This window comes from Oryzias latipes, chromosome 20 (genome assembly GCF_053564925.1).
Source record: "Oryzias latipes strain Hd-rR chromosome 20, Olatipes_Hd-rR_3.1".
Taxonomy (NCBI): Eukaryota; Metazoa; Chordata; class Actinopteri; order Beloniformes; family Adrianichthyidae; genus Oryzias; species Oryzias latipes.
The window spans coordinates 403,647-423,811 of record NC_136256.1 but is presented as its reverse complement, the minus strand read 5'-3'; the positions used below and the strand labels follow the sequence as shown (position 1 = coordinate 423,811).

Sequence of the window (20,165 nt, the reverse complement as noted above, 5' to 3'; positions counted from 1 at the left end):
CACCTCATTGTCATTCTGTACATTAGGACTTGACTCACTATTGTGACACGTGTCTTTTGCCACTCGTCATCAATTGTTACTCTGATTTGGTTCCTGTCAGATCCTACCTTGCATTGCTTCTAAATGCAAATTTATTAGCATCATTTTACCAATCAGCACCTGTGTCACTGTGTCGGAACTATGCAGACTTCCCTCTTTTACTTGTCTGCCCATCTTTTTTCCGCTGTGTCATGAGATATATCTGTCTGTCCCGCAGTGCCTTTGGGTGTCCATACTCTGATATAAACATGCGAAAGGAGGTGGTGCTGCCTGACAGGCTAGGAGGAGAGCGCTCCGTCTCCCTTGTCCCTGTTCCCATCCATCCCCATTCCAGGTACTCTCATGTTTGCAGCAGAGACATAAGAGACGTAACATGCATGCAAACTTGTGCACATTGCTTTCCCTGTAGACTCACCTGTTCACCTCTCTCTTTTTGTAGCAAAGACGTTCAGGTGAAAACAGAGTCCACAGATGACATGCTGTTGCTTCCTTTGGGCAAGAGACGTCGAATGGCAGAAAGGTGAGGCCAAAATGAATCTAAGGTGGTGCCGGTGGACGTTGCTGCTCGTCTGTTGCTCCTGATGTTGTTTCTGTGCACTGGCATAGGGCTGTGACGATAACCGCATCACTACATCACCGCGGTGATGAGGTCATCACCGCATAACCGCACTTTTTTAACGCACTTTTTTTTAACGTTTTGCATATGGTGCGTGATTGGAACTATAATAAACACATTAAACACGTTCATCTTTGCTGATGATTTCCTTTTTCTGCTAGTCCTGTGTTCTCTCCTTCTTTCTTTCAGACTGTTGTCTCCTCTCCCACCGCTCCTCTCACTCTCTCTCGTAGGCGCGCGCTCTCTGCCTCTGCGCTGCATGTGACACGCGGCTCCCTTTACACACACAGGCATGCGCTGTCAGAAGCACACATCCTCATTCTACAACAGAAGTTTCCGTCTCGCGAGGAAATACGACAAATTTACTGCGTTCTAATTATCAATTTCCATTGTATTCCATTACAACGTGCGTTCTTAAGTGCGCGAAACGGCCGCCCACCGGAGGATTTTGTGTTGGAGGGGGGCGCACAAAACATTTTGCGTTTTTTTGGGGGGAGGGCGCACTGCAGTTAACCATGACACCGCGCCCCCTGGTGGTTCATCACCGCGGTGATCAAAAATTCGAAACCGTCACAGCTCTACACTGGCAAACCAAAATGAGAGTCTCTGGTGGTCGACAGCCATCAAGCCCTTTTAAGCCCTTCGACCGGATGCTTAATTTCTAATTTCATCTGCTCACAATGGACAGAAACCTGTGTCACCTGTGCTGTCAGAGATCCAGACTCACCTGTTCAGGGCATCGGCTCTCCCTCCCTGGTGGAAACGCAGTGGTCGAATGAGCAGGTTAAAAAAAAAGTTGACACTATTGATCCCACAATGGGGAAATTTGTTCTCTGCATTTGGCCCCTCCCCTGGGGGAGCGGTGAGCTGCAGACAAAGCCACGCTCGGGCACCATTTGGTGCCCCTTAATGCTGAGTGTCAAGCAGGGAGGCATAGGGTCCCATTTTTAAAGTCTTTGGTGTGACTCGGCCTGGGTTTGAACACATGACCTTCCAGTTACAGGGTGGACACTCTACCACAAGGCCACTGAAGTGGCTAAAGACCTCCACAGTCCACGTCTATATCCCAGACAGGATCTGGATTTTTGGCGTCCTGCCTAACATCTGCTGTCTGCTTTGACTGAGACTTTCCATCCCGCTGCATGTGTTTTCTTGTTGGCCTCGGCAGCGCTGAGTAAATCCCGGGAACCTTTAGATGATACTCCGTTACTTCAGGATGTGTAAACAATCCTGCGGCTGAAATCCCAGGTCCTTGTCAGATCTATCCTTAGGAATTTGCTCATATCCCAATGTTTGGATTTCCTCTGCGTAACAGAAATGTGGGCGTCTCTCAGTGACTGCAGAGCATTTATGGAACTCTTACCTGCTGGATGCTACCTGAGTTCCCCAAAGACCTCTGGTCATGGGGGAGGAACGGCCCTCAATTTAAAAGACAATGTTAGACGCAAGCAGCAGACTTTTCTGACTTCTGGCACCAGCTTGGAAGTAACCTTGATCGAGGTGCGTCTCTCATAGCCGGTGATGTCGGCGCTCATTTATAGAGCGCCCAAATATAGCAAAGACTTCATAAATGACATTTCTGACCTTTTTGGCAGAAGTTATACCTTGTTATGGTTGCGTTTCGATTGTCGAGGACTTTTTTTTTTTTTTCTTTTAACTTGTTCTGTCCAACAGCTGAGCAAACAGATTAGAGCTGAAGGCTTTTTGTGTTGGACAGGTTTTACTATCACAAAAAGAGGTTATATAGCTTCAAGAAACTAGAGTGTAGATTTGTATAAACCCCTTTTTGTCGTATTATTTTTTATTTATTTGTTACATTTAGTGTGTGTGGGGAGGGAGAGGGGAAGAATGTGAGGGGAGGGTGGAAGAGAGTAAAAGGAAGAAAGGTGAAAAGGTGGGGGATACAAGCACTGATTTGACTAAGTTATTAATTTAAGCTGTAACAATTATCCCAGATCTGCTGGAAAGACGAATGTTACATCAAAGGTGAAAATCTGACACTAAGATGAGCGGAAAAAAAACTGTCCATCATACACTGTAGGTAAGGAGGAGGGATGAAGCAGACAGGGAGCAGTGTGGCAGTGTGCACGTGCACGTGGGGGTGGAGATACATTGTGACGGTGTAGAACCGTCAGCTGCCGCTGCAGGCGCACACGCATGCACACACGCTCGCACACACACACACGTGCGCATAGACGCGCACGCTCGGACCCGGTAACACGTCATTTACATCAGCTTACCCTTTTCATTCCGTCCCTATCCCTCTGCAGGTAGCCCTGGGTGCACACTAGGTTGCCGACTCACCATCCCCATGCATACATTAACACGAAGCACACACGACGCCAACATTAACGTCGGTTTTTTTACCCGGAAGTAACCCGGTAACCCGGAAGTGGTCATGGACACCCTGGGTCATGTGACGCATCGGTCACTGTTTGTATTTATTTTTATTGATGATTATTGTTATTTTTCTGTACACGACACAGAATGTTTAGTTGAATGAAACTGTTTATTTCTGTATGTTTATTTATGTTGTTGAACAATGCAAACACTTCTCCCTGTTTTTTCTCTTTGGACTGATGGAGAGCAACGCCCAGGAGGAGGGGCTTACCACTTAAAAGAGAACCAGACACAGCTGTCAGTGTGGGAGTCTGAGAGGAGAATTTGGAGTGTTGGATTGGAGAAGTCTATGTTGGTTAACCTTTGTGGAGCAATTGGTGTGCTCTGTTCTTGCATTAAAGTCAAGAATACTTTCACCTTGGCGCCTCTGCCCAATCATTCCCTGGTGGGACCCACGACATACATGCATGCTGCCGACGTGAACCGTGTGTTCATAAAGGGAGCCAGATCCTACCCAGCCAGACCAGCCAGACCAGGAGAGGGGAGGAGAGCCCCCCAGGCCAGAAGCCCCCCCAGCATCCGGACCCAGGCAGCCCGGGAGGGGAGGAGGAGGGGACCGCCCACCCCACCAGCCAGGCACAGAGAGGGCCCCCCTACAGGGGCCCCCCTAATGCCCAGAGGCACAAGCGAACCCAGTGTCCGGCCCCCAGGCCACAAGACAGGAGCGCTTAGCCGTACCAGGCGGCAGCCATGGGGGCCACCGGGCGCCGGACACCGAGACAAAGGCCAGGGAACAAAGCCAGGGCCCCGGAACCCATGAGCCGGCCACCACCCGACCGGCGCCCCGTCCCCGCAAGCCAGCCCAGGCACGCGACCCTAGCAACCCAGGGATCGCCACGCACCCACAGCCACAGCCACCCCCCTAAAACCCGACGCACTACAACCCCCCCCCCCCCGCCATAATATCTGACCCCCCCTCCCCAACCCTCTCAGTGCCCTCCCCTCTCTGTGATGGGGAGGGAAAGCCCCAGAGGGTCCCAGCGAGCCAGCCCCCAGGTCGGTCCTACCCATGCACTCACACACACATACTCACAATCATCTGGTTACCCTCCCTACCCCCGCCGCCAAGCAGTAACCCCCCCCCCCAGCCGGCCGACCCCCAGCGCCGCATGCCCGACCCTTCCCGCAGCCGACAGGACACCCATAAGTCGAGGACTTTTAACATCCACATTTGCTATCCTGACTTAGATCGGCACCACAACGTGGCAGTACAGCAACCGCAAAACGATGGATGCTGGTCTGATCCGCCTGTCAATCTCACACTCCCGTCTTCCCTCACACGTGAATAAGACCCCAAGATACTTCAACTCCTCCACCTGGGGGAGGGACACTCCACCCACCCAGAGATGGCAAACTACCTCTCTCCGGTCAAGAACCACAGCCTCAGATTTAGCGGTGCTGACCCCCATCCCAGCCGCTTCACACTCTGCCACAAACCGCCTCAATGCTTGCTGGAGGTCCTGCTCCATGAAGCCAAACCAGACCCCCATCTGACCCTGGCTGCACCTAGAAAGTCTGTCCATAAAAACTATGAACAGAACCGGTAAAAAAGGCAGCCCTGCCGTAGTCCAATGTGCATCTGGAACAGGTCTGACTGAACCAAGCCCTCACTCCAGTCATGCGTCCAAATAAATGCTTTTCAAAAGGGGCGGGGCCTGCCCATACTAAAGTATTACAAACATACCTGTTGGCTCCAAAAATGTTCCCATACAAATCATGCCAACATGTACTCGACACAACTGCAGTTCACACACACATATATGCACACAAACCAACACATGTAACCAACTCTCTGAGCATTTGGCAGCCATCTTCACTGTCTGCTTTTTAAAAACCAATTTTTCCTCCCCAGGCTTTAGACATGGCATGAGAATCTGCTGCTGTTTGTTGTTTTTTTTGTTTTGCTTGCTTTTGCTTTTATTAGTTTTCTTCTTTAACTGTTGTATTTATTTTGTACCATCTTACTTTTAACTTCTTCTAACTTTTTAATTGTTGTTATTCTTGTTTGTTGATTTTACTGTATGCTGCCGTGTTTGACTTTGGTCATGCTAAGACTCCATAGCAACACACATATAAAATGTGATTGGCTCTTTTACTTTCACTCCTCTTTCTGCCTGCTGCTGTCCCATCAGATTAAACAGTGTGGTGACTCACCAGCCAATCTAACACTCACACAGTATTATACAAAGATACAAACACCTAGACACACAGATGCATTCATAGAAACGCACACACAGACTGTGGTGCTTCCATACATTATGCAAAGATGCATTCCATAACTGTCTGGAATTTGGTAAAACTGTAAATTTGGAATTGGCTGCATTCTTGAAGCACTTCCTCTCACTAATGATGGCTCTTTTCTTGCCCCTCCTGCTCAGACTCTCCCAGCCAACCAAATTTCTTTGTGTAAAAGAGGAAGAAGAGGACCTCCCCCTTACGACTGTTGCTCCAGGTATGTTCTGGTTGGCCTCCAGCTGGATAATAAATGATCCAAAAGAGCAGACAGATTTGGGTTAATGTGTGTACTTGTACACTTCCTCAGTCTATCTATATATATCTATATATATATATATAGATATATATAGATATAGATATAGATATAAACATTTTTTCATGTCTCAATTTAATGGGCCAATAGGTTGTAGATTCTCACATGTTTGGAGGTTTTCCTGATTTTGGCAAAAGAGTAATCAGAGCAATGTAAACGGGGGGGTTGACTGAAAGGCTTCTATATCCAATAGAGGGGTCAGTAGTTTATCTTTACTTATACCATGGTCCGGTTGAATACTCGATTCTGATTGGCTGCTGGGTATGCATTAAAACCTGATAACCGCACGGTGAAAAAAGAAGTTCCGGTCGGCTAGCTTAAATGTTTTGTATCACTGCACCGGCTTCTTTAAAACAACTTTTTGCTTCATCATCTGGAAAAAAAAAAGCGGTGGCTAACAGGACATGTTCTAAAAGTGATCATCGCGCTGCATCACGTAACATATAGTCCGCTTTTTGTGAGAAAAGCGATCCAAATCGGAAAAAAAAAACAAGAATTAAGGACTAAGACCTGGCTAATGTGTATTGCTTTTGTAAGTGCCCATGGTATAAGCGGGTTAATAGCCTTCAAAGTGTGCGGTTATTACTTTTTAACGCACGCCGTGGAAGCCTGAACCATCTGACACAAACTCTTACTTATCTTGGTCAGATCTATTGGGAGGCCATCTGGTCCTCCCCTTTTCAAGATTTCACAATCAATAGCTTGTCCTATTTCCTTCTTGGTAATTTTTTACATATGGGAATTTTTTATTTTCATATGAAACATTAGGTATTTCTAATTGGCATAGAAAAGCATTCATATCATTGTTTTTTGTGTTTCATATAATTCTTCATAAAAATCCCTGAATTTCTTCAGGGTCTACCAGAGGATGTCCATCTGAAACAACAGATGTGATGGAATTCTAGTCTCCAGGTGTTTTATTTGCCATGGCAGCAGTTTGCCAGCCGTATCATCCTGCTTATAGAATGTGTGATTTAGTCTCAGAAAGCTAGTTCCAGCGATAGAAGCAGAGTGTTTATTCTATTCAGCCCTCAACATCACTCATTCTTTTTCTGGGATACTCATTACAGCCCTAGATTTTAATACAGAAGATTGGGAAACTGCATGATAAAGAGTTTAAAGATTATTCCAATCACAAAATATTACATTAGATAAATTTAGTTTCAGACCTGCAGTGAGGAAGCTATGAATTCGCCATAAATACTGTTCATTCATTTCCAAAGCCAAATGGTTTTGTACTTCGTACCTAACTTCCTGTCCTTTCACCATCTGCTCTGCATTGAATTGATGCGCGGCTCAGATGTTTGGCAAAGGTCAAAAATAACCTATTGACTGATTTAAGGTGATTTTTTGTGAAGTATTAACCACATTTAAGTTTGTTGAATCATTGGCTGGCCTCATGCTGCTTTACCGCCACGTCTCTTCAGTTCTCCGTGGGACAGCAGCTTCCCTCACTTTCTGTTTGGCGGCTCTGAGTCCGAGCGGAGCAGCAAAGAAAGAAGCGGCAACTCACAACCCCACAGTACAAGAAATGGGTTCCATAGAATAGCAGGGGGGGTTTGTAGCCTCATTTTTTTCTACTACTGTTAATCCAAAAAAAAGAAACAGGCCACTGGGGCAATTTTTAATATGACACAAATAGGCCAGGTGCTCAAGCAACCTTAGGGCCCCCCAGCAACGATGTGGGGACACGTCTACTCTGGTCAAATCTGGATAGTCACAGGAACTGCAAAGTCACTGAAAATGAAGCATTCTCTGCATCTTTACCCTCAGCTGAAATTAACAGTGATAAAATTGACAACAGCAGCCCCCCCTGTTGTTATGGAGGAGTAGCTGCGCGGTGGCTGGTTCAGAGTTCAGACCTGAAGCTTCATTTGTCATGAAAACAGGGGGCAGAATTAGAATTTAGATAATCCAAGCAAAGCCTGTAGGTGTTGGAGTGGTCAGTGACAGAAATACTCTCACTGCCCCAGCCCCACCAGCTGTTTCCATGGAAACTGCAGGCACAGGGGGGATTGACTGTTTCCATGGAAACTGCTCACCTTGCTGACTGTGGTGCTGCTTGTGGTCCATATGCGTCAGCCTAAAGCGTGCACATGATTCCCCTCCCACTGCTGCATGCTGACTCTTCACATCTCCGTTCCAATAGTTCTTACTCAGCACTCCAGGGTCTTCACAATGTTTATAGCGTTTTCTGAACACAGCTAACGGGACATGTTCTAAAAGTGATTAAATATGTTCTGCTCTTCCATTTTAATTTCTAAAATGAAATGCTTTTATTTCTCCTGAAGTCCTGATAAAGTTGGATCTCTGGTTTGTGAAGTTTGTCACTCTGGTTGCAAAGGTGTGTCAGTCTGGTGTCAGTGAGTGTCTTTGTGTTTACTGCGGTGTGTTAGTGTTGTTGTTTGGGTATGAGTTTGAATAGTAAGGTTTTTATGAAGGGTTTGACTGATAAGATGAGGTGATCTGTTAACTAATGTTTAAACATCGGTCGGATTTTAATGGTGTGCCATTTTGGTTGCTAAAACATGTCTGTAGTATTATTTTGGTTGCTAAAGTACTTAAGTATGTTTTTATCCAGGCTGGTGACCATTAAGGGAGTCATAGTTGGGTAGTTGTGTGAAGAGTCTTGCCCAAGGATCCAAACTGGATGAAGCTCATCTTGTCCCCTGGGAATCAACAACCGCCATCGGTGCTGTTCACTGTCAGGGTGAACAGCAGTGTTGGACTGAGAGTATGGACTTTGAATGTTGGAACTATGGCAGGAAAAGGTAAAGAGTTAGTTGACCTGATGCAGAGGACGAAGGTAGACATGCTGTGTGTCCAGGAGACCGGTGGAGAGGTAGCAAGGCTGGAAGCTTAAGAGCAGCTTATTCTATCATGGTAGAGATGGGAAGATAAATGGAGGAGGAGTCATCCTAAAGGAGGAGTTTGTTAGGAGGGCTGTGGAAGTGAAAAGAGTGTCAGAGTGAAAAGTCTGACCATAGAAACAGAAGGTGAGATGTTTAATGTTGTTTGTGGGTATGTCCAACACAATGTAAGATGGAGGAGAAATTCTGGTTGGATGTTGATGAAGTGATGATGAGCATCTCTAGAAGTGAGAGAGCTGGCATCAGTGCAGATTTCAAAGGACATGTTGGTGCAGGAAAAAGAGGTGATCAGGAGGTGATGGGCAGGTTTGGTATCCAGGAGAGGAACATAGGAGAGTTGGGGGTTGATTTAGCAAAAAAAATGAAAATGGCTATAGTGAATACAATCTATGAGAAGAGGCAGGAACATTGGGTGAGCTATAAGAGTGAATGAAGAAAATGAGAGAAAACAAAGAATGGAAGAGGTGACTGTTGTGGAGCAGGAAGTAACCAATATTAGTATGGGTAAAGTGAGGGGACATTAAAGAGGAAAAGAGTGGAAAGGTACTTGGTCCTGTTGATACACCTGTGGAGGTGCAGAAGTGTCTAGAAGAGATGGCCGTGGAGTTTCTGACTGGGTTGTTTAACAGGATCTTAGGTGGTGAGAAGATGTCTGAGGACTGAAGAAGTGTGATGGAGTCCATTTTTAAGAAAAGGAGATGTGCAGAGTTGTGGGAACTACAGAGTACTAAAGATAATGAGCCAAACAATGAAGATATGGGAAAGAGTAGTTGAAGCTAGACTGAACATTTGTGAGCAGCAGGGTGGTTTCATGCCAAGAAAGAGAACTGAAGATGGAATCTTTGCTTCGAGGATGTTGATAGAGAAGTACAGAGAAGGTCAGAGAGAGACACACAGTCTCTGTAGATCTGGAGAAAGTTGATGTCCAGAGAGGAAGTGTGGTAACGCATGAGGAAGTCTGGACTGACAGAGAAGAATGTTAGAGCAGGACATGCATGAGGGCTGTAAGACAGTGGTGAGGTGAGCTGTAGGGGGGACAGAGGAGTTCTAGGTGGAGGTGGGATTACATCAGGGATCAGCTCTGAGCCCCTTTGTTTTGCAGTGGTGATGACAAATGAGGTTAGACAGGAACCACCATGGCCTACGATGTTTGCAGATGATACTGGGATTTGTAGTGACAGCAGAGAACAGGTGAAGGAGAAGCTAGAGAGGTGGAGGTTTGTCCTGGAAAGGAGAGGAATGAAGGTCAGCGGCAGGAAGACGGTAGAGCATGTGTGTGAATGAGAGGAACCCAAGAGGAAGAGTGAGGTTACAGGAAGAAGAGATGAAGAAGGAGGATCTGAAGGATCTAGGGTCAGCAGTCCAGAGGAATGGAGAGAGTGGAAAAGAAGTGAAGAAGAGTGCAGGCAGGTTGGAATGAGTGGAGAAAAGTGTCAGAAAAGAGTCTCAGCTGAAGCAAAAGGAAAAGAGTGGAGAGAAAAGTGAGAGAAAGAAAGGTGTGGAGAGAGCAGCCATATTGTTGGACCTAGAGACACTGAGGAAGACAGGAAGCAGAGATGAAGATGCTGAGGCTCTATTTGGGAGGAACCAGGATGGATCAGGAATGGGGAAATCAGAGGGACAGAATATGTTAGATCAGGGGTGTCAAACAGACGGCCCGCGGGCCGGATACGGCCGCCAGATGGTTCAATCCGGCCCAGTCATGAAGAGTAAAAACTAAGAGGCTATTAAATAAAACAAGCACGTTTCTGGTCCATTCCTGTGGGGAGTTAGGATTTTTTTAAAGAAATAACCAAAATGCGCACTAGGGGGGGTCAAAGGAAAAGTAAAACAGATGAAACAGCATATCTCTACACGTGCCAAAAACGAACCCTAACGGCTCTGCGCCTGAGTAAGATGCAGTTTGGTTCCTCGTGAGCCTCATCACTGTTACAATGCTGTAGGAATGATCAGTAGTGACACAATAATGACCAAAATGTTGACAAAAAGGTGCAAAGCTTTCCAGGAAAAATGGGCATTTTTATTTGATCACGGAGCTGAATGCAAAACCTGCATTCTTGGTATGTCATCAACAGGTTGCAGTGCTCAAAGAATACAACATTCAGCACCACTATGAGACTCACCATAAAGAAACGTTTCATCATTTGGAGTTAAGAAAAGAGAAGATTTACTATTAGCTGGACTCAAAAATAACCCTCTGCATTTACTGCAGCCGTGACGTCAGTGATGGAGCAGTGATACCTAGCTACCTTACTGCAAACAAGTTGGAGCAAACATCCAAAACATTTTCAGATGGTGAACTGATTGAAAAATGCTGAAGGCTGCAGAAATGTTGGACCCTAAAAAGTCATCGACCTTTGCCAACATGAGTCTGTCAAGGACTACGATCAGATCCAACATCTCCGAGGAGACTTGGACGCCAAATGAAGGAATCCTGTCATTGATTGGATTTTGGGTTGCTGTTGATGAAAGCACCAACATCACAGATGTACAGTCAGGACCATAAATATTGGGACAGAGACACATTCTTTCTAATTTAGTTTCTGTCCATTACCACAGTGAATTTTAAATAAATCAACTCAGATGCCATTGAAGTGCAGACTTTCAGCTTTTATTCCATGGGTTGAACAAAAAGATTGCATAAAAATGTGAAAAACTGAAGCATTTTTTAAACACAATCCCTTCATTTCATGGGCTCCTAAGTAATTGGACAAATGAAATAACTGTAAACCAAATGGTCATTCCTAATATTTGGTTGAAAAGCCTTTGTTGTCAATGACAGCCTGAAGTCTTGAACTCATGGACATCACCAGATGCTGGTTTTCTCCTTCTGAATGCTCTGCCAGGCCTTTACTGCAGCGGCAAACAGTTGCTGTTTGTTGGTGGGCCTTTCTGTCTGAAGTTTAGTCTTCAACAAGTGAAATGCTGCTCAATTGGGTTAAGATCAGGTGACTGACTTGGCCATTCAAGAATATTCCACTTCTCTGCTTTAATAAACTCCTGAGTTGCTTTGGCTGTATGTTTTGGGTCGTTGTCCATCTGGATTATGAAACGCCGTCCAATCAGTTTGGCTGCATTCACCTGGATCTGCGCAGACAGGGCTGCATTCACCTGGATCTGCGTAGACAGGGCTGCATTCACCTGGATCTGCGCAGACAGGGCTGCATTCACCTGGATCTGCGCAGACAGTGCTGCATTCACCTGGATCTGCGCAGACAGGGCTGCATTCACCTGGATCTGCGTAGACAGGGCTGCATTCACCTGGATCTGCGCAGACAGGGCTGCATTCACCTGGATCTGCGCAGACAGGGCTGCATTCACTTGGATCTGCGCAGACAGTGCTGCATTCACCTGGATCTGTGCAGACAGGGCCGCATTCACCTGGATCTGTGCAGACAGTATGTCTCTGAACACCTCAGAATTCATTGGGCTGCTTCTGTCCTGTGTCACGTCATCAATAAACACTAGTGTCCCAGTGCCACTGGCAGCCATGCAGGCCCAGACCATCACACTGCCTCCACCGTGTTTTACTGATGATGTAGTGTGCTTTGGATCAGGAGCTTCTCCACGCCTTCTCCATACTTTTCTCTAGCCATCATTCTGGTAGAGGTTGATTTTGGTTTCATCTGTCCAAAGAATGTTTTTCCAGAACCTTTTTAGATGCTTTTAACAAAGTCCAATCTAGCCTTCCTATTCTTGAGGCTTATGAGTGGCTTGCATCTTGCAGTGTAGCCTCTGGATCTACTTTCATGCAGTCTTCTTTTGATGGTAGACTTGATATTGATCCGCCTACCTCCTGGAGAGTGTTGTTAACTTGGTTGGCTGTTGTGAACGGGTTCCTCTTCACCGTGGAAATGATTCTCCCATCATCCACCACTGTTGTCTTCCGTGGACGTCCAGGTCTTTTTGCGTTGCTGAGTTCACCAGAGCTTTCTTTCCTTCTCAGGATGTACCACACTGTTGATGTTGCCACTCCTAATACTGTAGCAGTTTCTGGCATGTTTTTTCTGTTTTCTCAGCTTAATGATGGCTCCTTTCACCTGCATGGAGAGCTCCTTTGACCGCATGTTGTCTGTTCACAGCTAAATCTTCCAAATGCAGCACGAGTCCTCTAATCAACTCCAGGCCTTTTATCTGCTTCACTCATAATGACATAACAAGGGAATTACCCACACCTGCCCATGAAATAGCATGGAAGTCAATTGTCCAATTACTTAGGAGCCCATGAAATGAAGGGATTGTGTTTAAAAAATGCTTTAGTTTTTCACACTTTTATACAATCTTTCTGTTCAAAACAGGGAATAAAAGCTGAAAGTCTGCACTTCAATGACATCTGAGTTGTTTTATTTAAAATTCTCTGTGATAATCTACAGAAACAAAATTAAAAAGAATGTGTGTCTGTCCAAATATTTATGGGCCTGACTGTAAATAACTGTTGAAGAGACGGTCACAGCAGAGTTTCTGGAGTTGATGGACACACCAACAGCTTATGACATTGTCAGCTCTCTACTGCGCCAGACGATGTTGGAATGAACTGGTCATGTGATGTCAGTCTGGTCACTGATGTCAGTCTGGTCACTGATGGCGCCCCATCAAAGGTCAGGAAGAAGGCAGGTGTTATCACAAAATGGCAGCAAACCAGGAAAAGATTCTTGGACATTTCATTGTGTTTTGCTCACTTGAATGACAGTAAATGTGTTGCATCACAGGATCTGAATCCTGATATTGATGGACGGCTGAAGTTTGAGGGGAGAAAGGAGGTTAACTCCAAATTCTTATGTTCACAAATGTTTGCAAGTTTAACTTAGTTCAATTTTTTTATTGATTTGCACATTTACATTTTAGGCAGGAGTTTCCTTTTTTTCCTTAGCCCCTCTTGAGTTTATTATCGGGATCGCTTCAGTGTCAGATGTAAAATAGAAGTAATTTATCTAACTCTACAGATGTATAAAATTGAATAAATCACGTTTTTTTTTAAGTGAAATGCATTTTATTTGAGATCCATTGGCCACTGTGATTAGTTTACCATGCCGGTTGAGGCATTTTTTCCAACTGAGTAAAGAAAAAACAAAGATGAATTTTGCTTTTATGTTACTGGTCCGGCCCACTTGGGATCAGATGCCTTGAATCTGGCCCCTGAAACAAAATGAGTTTTCTCATTTTTTCTCAAATTTCTGAATGCAGAGAAGGAAGACATGAAGGTAGCTGCTGATAGAGGATGCAGGAGACAGACGGAGGAAGCTGATTGGCTGTGGAGACCCTGAAGGGAAAAGAAGATCCTTCAGTGTTATTTACAAGGAATGATTTTTTGGTTGCTAAGCTGTTAGTTTGATTGCTCAGATGTATCAATCTGGGAACCCCTGTGGGTCCGTTTTGGTTGTTAAGGTCTTTCTAGTCGCTAAGGTGTGTCAGTCTGGTTGTTATAGTGTTTGTTGTTAAAATGTGTCTGTGTAGTTGCCGTCTGTTTCATGTGAATATTAGGTGTGCCACTAAAGCTATCGTAGTGTATAGGTCTGGTTGCCAGTCTAAGGCTGCAATCACACTGCAGGTCTTGATGCCCAAATTTCGATTTTCTGACAATGTCCGATTTTTTAGACGACCCGCTTACATCATCTTTTAAAAGTGACCCGTATCCGATTTTTGCATTTACACTATACAATGCTGAAACTATCAAACGTAGACGTTCTGAGGACTACATAGCAGCATTTCCGCCTTCCACGGACCTGAGCATTGACCGCACGGATTTAAAAAATGATGTGCTAGCAGGCCCTTAATAATAATCATAACAGTAATAAAAGCACATTTAGAAGGTGCGTGTTGGTCCAAACGGCAAACGCCCCCCCCCCTCCCCTTTTTGTTGTGTTTCTTTTGTGTGACTGCGGTTGTCATGGAGGCAACGCAGCGACTGAAGGAGGCGTTGCTTTGGGCGCTCTAGGATGAGGCTGGACGGGGATGCGCGGGAGAGGAAAGAATGGCTGCTCGGCCGGCTGATGTGCTCTCTCTGAGTTTTGAACGAGGAAGTGTTTGCAGACGTTGTGCTGCACTAACAGTTTGATCCAAGCAAAGACATAAACGGCTTCTAGCCTGTTCCAGAGCAACGCTGTCCATTAGTTACTGTTTGCGTCCCGACAGTGGTGTCCGACTACGGCCTGAAGCCTGAGGCTGAAAGGTAACACGCTGACAGCAAAATCAGTGCACAAAAGCACCTTAATAAGTCATGTGATCTCAGTTGGTGGTGTCCTGAGTTGACGTCACTGACGTACGACTTGCATTTACTGGGGAATATCCGATTTGTCTGCTTAGATGGCACACGCAAATGCACGCATCCGATTCGTATCCAATTTATTTCCACATATGAATGAGGCCTGAATCTGATCTGAGAAAATCAAAATACATGCGCTTTCAGGGCTCCAGACTAACTTTTTTCACTAGGAGCACAGTGGCCCCTAACTGAAAATTTTAGGGGCACAACTAGAAAATTTAGGGGCGCATACCGTAAATCAACATTCTAACCAAATCTACTAATTTCCACTGTATTACTAATAAATACTTTAATAATAGATGCAGAAATTACAATGTGCTGTTTCAAATTCAGTGTCACATTTTATTCTGCACTTTTGAAGATGCACCAACAAGGTAAACTGACAGCACCATCACTGTCATGACAGTACAAATAGTTAAGAAAACTGATGGAAATTTATCTTGGTGACACCAAATAGGTGCAGCCAAGATGCACAATAAGCGTGTTTGAGATCACCCAGGTGAACTCAACGCTGCGCAGATCACCTGGTGTGTGACATATATTTTTGTTTTTGCTCCAACATCAACTGTCAATCATCACAAACATTTCAGGAGAAAGGGGTGGGAGCAAGGGGCAAACCTACCCGGACACAGCTGGAAACTGAACTGACTGAAAGCTGCCCTACAGACTACAAAACAATGCATTATGGGACATGTGTCCTGATGGTTTTTGTAGTGGAGGGATTAATCAAAATAATTTAAAATACCAATTCATTAAAAAAGGCTACATACATTACAAAATCTTAAATAATCATAAAATATATAATAACACAGATCATACTAAGGGGGAGAAGAATATTAAAACTAAATTGAATGTTAAGGACAACTCCATCTTCCTGTTCTCCTTCAGTCTTGCTGCAGATTCGCTTTCATCTCACAGCCCCCCCCCGCCTGGTCTCCCCAACGATCCAGGCGAGCCGCCGGTTCATCTCAAAAACGTCTATCGTTGCATTTTCCCCACGTATTTTCAGTGAGTCTAGAACTAATGTTGTTTTTGCTCGAGCGTGTTTAAAGTTCAAGCCCCGTTAGCTGTCACACATGTAGGTGTGGGACATTTATTCTCCTCAGCTGACCCGACTCCCGCGGGAGCGGTGTGCTGCCGTAACGGCCGTGCATAAACCCTTTGATGCGCCGCCGTAACCGTAACCAAAACCTAAACCTTCCTCCGGGTCTGTGCGGCCCAGAGAAAAGTTCAGCACGGACTGCATGTATTTAGAAAATTACGAGCGAAAAGATACGTTCTAAAGGAAAGTAAGGAACTCCTTAATGTGGTCCGGGGAGGGCGCTGTCAGGTGTCCTGCTTTCAAACCCTGTCATTGTCACGCCCCCAAGAGTCATATACCCCACTGTGATTGGTTGGTCAGCTCTAGGCCCCTCCCCCTACACGCATTTTAGCCACTCGCAGTGGCTTTCCCTATTCTTCTCACACGCAGTGGCCGCCTCACAGACAGGCATCACGCGAGTGTGTGCTCGCGTTTCATGAGTATGTGCGCGAGTGTGTGTGTCTGCCTGCGTGCGTGTGCGTTTGCATCTCATTGATTATTTCATTGATCATTGACGTGCCCCTTCCACGTTTAATGTATAAAAAAATACGAAGGGTGGGGGAGGCAAATTTACTGGTCGCACATGTGCGAATGGATGTAAAATTCAGTCGCACTCTCAAATTTTGGTCGCAAAATGCGACCAATTGCTCGCAGTCTGGAGCCCTGGCTTTTGTCCTGCTTACACGTTCACCGATCATATCCGATCTGTGCCACATGAGAGGAAAAATCGGAATTGGGTCACTTGAACCATGCGGGCTAATTGCCAAAGCTGTAACAATTAGGGTATTAGGGCGTTAGTGTGCTAGCTAGGATTTTTCGTCATTCCAGTCCAATTTTTGGAAACCCTCTTAATTTAATAATAATAATGGATACTGTATTTATCCCACAATGGAGAAATTGTTCTCCGCATTTAACCCATCCCTTGGGGGAGCGGTGAGCTGCAGCTGAACCGCACTCGGGAGGCAGTAGCGTTAAGGGTCTTGCCTAAGGACGTCACTGAGTGATGTTCATTGCTCGCCATTGATGTGGTAATTTTCCTCAGTGCCATTTAGAGGTAAGATCGGGCCTAAAAAACCCAGCCCGACCCGACACAGGCCCGCGGGCATTAAAGCCGAACCTGGCCCGAACCCGACCACTTAACTTGATATGCAGGCCCGAGCCCGAAGCAAACCCAAAATTTCAATTTATCCCATAGTATCTTTGGCAAAAAAAAAATGCAAGATTTCTTAAGGTTAAAATATCCACATATTTTTATGATCATGATAAATGCATTTGCACAACGAAATGACGCTGAAACACAGAATAAGAGGCCAGACAAAGAGAGAAAAGGGAGATGTTTATGTCCACTCGCTTAATTACGCGGAGAAGCCGCGGCGGTGCGTGTTTGCCTTTTCAGTTCCCCTGTCTTAAGTTTTTCCTTGACTTCTTGCTGCTCCATATCGGGATACCTAAACAAAATAGATGCAGACTTGCGGAGGGAAGATTACATTCACGACAGATGCGCAAAGCGTTGCCTGGCTCTGCGTCTGCGCTTCCTGTTTAGCAGTAGTTATATAGCAATTACCTTACAGCGCCTTCTCTGTTTTAACCAAATAATTTATTTATGACAAGTATTCCTTAGTTTAGTATCCACGCATCGTTTTAGTATACATTTTTATAAACCTATTGTAACGACCCAGTGTTTGCACAGAGCTGCGGGTGGCCGGCGCCTCCTCTTTCTGCCAGTTGCTGGACCACAGTGTATGTCAATCAACGGGTGACTGGGGGGATAGAGGGGGCGGGTCTACCTGTGTTTGTGCGTTCGGTGAATATTCTCCCTCTGAGTAAGAAGCTGGCTGTGCCTTTCGGTTCGTGCGGTGACCGTTCTGACATACAGGATTACTAAAGATCTGTTTGACAACCGCCCGCCTAAGGAGCTTCTTTGCAGCCATTACAATATATTTATTAAAAAGGTCAGCGAGAGAGAAGCCCGGCCCGACCCGAACGTAATGATTGTCATTTAGTGCCTGACCCGACGGGTCGGGTTCTGACTCGGGCTTAAGATCTTACCTCTAGTGCCATTGCTCATTCCCCTCCAGGAATTGAACACTGGATTCTTGAATGGTAGCCTCTCACCTTACCAACTGAGCTACCCAGCCGCTAATTTAGCAAAAATATGAGACCATACAGACCAATATTTGCATTATCTTGATGTGGATAAACAACATTGGGCTGACCTTTAGGAAACTAAAGTGTGAATGGATTTGACATTCATTCTTGTTTACTTGTTTGTTTGGACACAGATTTCATTAACTTGAAAAAATATAAGGAATCTGGAAAACTTCCACTGGTTTTTTCTCTGGGTCACATTGGTGGAAGTTTGGGTTAAAGATTTCCTAGATTCAATTTCAATTCAATTTTATTTGTATAGCCCAAAATCACAACCACAGTCGTCTCGATGGGCTTTGAAGTAAAACATGAACTCAAAAGGATCACGAATACAAAGAGTTCAATAGAAAAATACTAAAATGAACTAACAAACTGACTAAGCTATACTGGCATCCCTGCCCTTAGACCCCCCTTCAGTATCTTTGCTGAGATTTGTCCGGGGATATGTCGTTCCTGTTGCCAAAGTGAGTCAAGCTTGTTGTTTAGCTTTACCAGTTAGGTCACAAACTTGGGTTGCATGTTTTTCTAGGTTCTATGGCTGCTTAAGTGTGTCTGTCTTCTTGACTCTGTGGCAGTTTGTTTTTGTAGGCTCCAGTCTCCAGGCTGCCCTTCACCAGTCTGTCTTCTTGTCAGCCATGTCGCCACAGCCTAGTCGTGACCTATCGCTCTGCTGGGAGCAGCACCGGAAACTGCTGCCTTGTGTTGCTGGCGTCCACCCAGAGATTGTTCAGCACTGGAGTGTGCAGCAGGTGAGAATACTCTGGTTTTCAGTGGGGTTGGTTTTACAATGGGGATGTCATTCTGAAAGATGTTGCTGTTGTCTAGGTGTCGGACTTTATTGAGTCTCTTCTTGGCTGCGAGGAACAAGCCAAACAGTTTCGTGACGAGGTGAGAGGATCCTCCTGCTGCCCTGGATGTTGTTCTGCCACTCTGACGTTGCTAGGTGCTAACTGGTTCTTGCTTCTGTCTAGCAAATAGATGGGCGGGCTTTCCTGCTGCTCACCCAAAGGGACATAGTCAGGATAATGTCCATCAAGCTTGGTCCTGCCCTCAAGATCTACAACTCCATTCTGATGTTTAGACACGCAGAGGAAGACGGCCAATCACAGGCTGGGGAGAAAAGCCAGTTAGAGGATCAGGAAAGGATTCAATCACAGCTTGGGAATAAGAGCCAATCGCACATCCAGTTTTCTAGCACCTGACATGTTTCTGATTGACATCTGGACTAAACCGGTTCAGACTCCTTTATAATCCCACCCCTCTGTCCTACAGTCGTAATTCCTCCTACTTTGTTATCTCCCCATGATGTAGGACTTGTTTTAGTGGCTCAGTTCAGAAAGTGTCAAACTACAGCAGCATGACAGGTTGGTTCTAAAGTGCTTTGTTCTAAAGGCATCATGGGTAATACATGGATGTTTTGATGTCATTCACAGGTAGTTGTGACAAAAATGCTTCAGTTAACAAACCCAAACCTTATCTGCCTAATAAAAAGACGTTAAGCTTTCAATTAGAATGAAATTAATGCAATTTAAAACGATTGTTTACACACTGAGGTTTGAAGTGTCACATAGAATTTGGTCACCAGATCAGTGATTGAATGAGGTAGGTAACGCTGAGACGTCCACATCACAGTCGATGATGTCATGACGAGGCTCTAGCCATTTGCCCTTTCTTCCTCTCAGGATTGCCCCTAATGCTTTAACTCCCCCTAAACTCTGCTGGGGTCGGTCCTCTGACAGGAACAGGGTTAGTCATTCTACAGTTTAGTTGAATTTTTTTAAACTGTGTGTCTACAGAGCGCCATTCCTGAGCTCAGTTTTCTATCTAGGTTTGTACTTAGGGCTGCTGCTGTTCTAAACCAACAGCCCTTTGACTCCACCCCCCCTGTCATGTCCCATTGAAGCTGGTTATAAAGTAGGAAAGCCCCCAGAGGGGCTTGGTGCACATGCTCACTCCATCATGACGTGTTGAAGTGTCCGCTTCCTCAGGTTTTTATGGGCACAGCTGATGCAGACTTTTGGTCAGCTGATTTTCTTTTCTTTCTCTTTCTTTCTGTGTTTAGTGAGATCAATAAAGTTTATGTTCCGATCTGTGTGCTGCTCCTTTGAATTTCTTCAGAGCTTTGGGAGGTATTCATCACTTGCAGGTATCACTGGATGAAGGAAGAAAAGAAGACGGTGGCACACCTAAGAACTATGGGT

At 45.3% G+C, this 20,165-nt stretch overlaps 1 protein-coding gene across 9 annotated transcripts in view; it reads left to right on the top strand.

Annotated features, from left to right (window-relative positions):
• l3mbtl4 (L3MBTL histone methyl-lysine binding protein 4) overlaps nt 1-20,052 on the top strand; it is a 35,098-nt gene extending 15,046 nt beyond the window's left edge. For 4 of the 9 annotated variants that reach the window (XM_078938359.1, XM_078938358.1, XM_078938357.1 and 1 more), the window contains exons 13-18: nt 257-373; nt 479-559; nt 5,434-5,507; nt 18,553-18,713; nt 18,790-18,852; nt 18,936-20,052. In XM_078938359.1, the coding sequence (XP_078794485.1) occupies nt 257-373; nt 479-559; nt 5,434-5,507; nt 18,553-18,713; nt 18,790-18,852; nt 18,936-19,166 (727 nt within the window). In that variant the 3' untranslated portion in view covers nt 19,167-20,052. Of the gene's footprint in view, nt 1-256; nt 374-478; nt 560-5,433; nt 5,508-18,539; nt 18,714-18,789; nt 18,853-18,935 lie in introns of all 9 variants that reach the window. The other 5 variants (XM_078938362.1, XM_078938361.1, XM_078938360.1 and 2 more) reach the window with 2 other exon arrangements.
• The last annotated feature ends 113 nt before the right edge of the window (nt 20,053-20,165 follow it).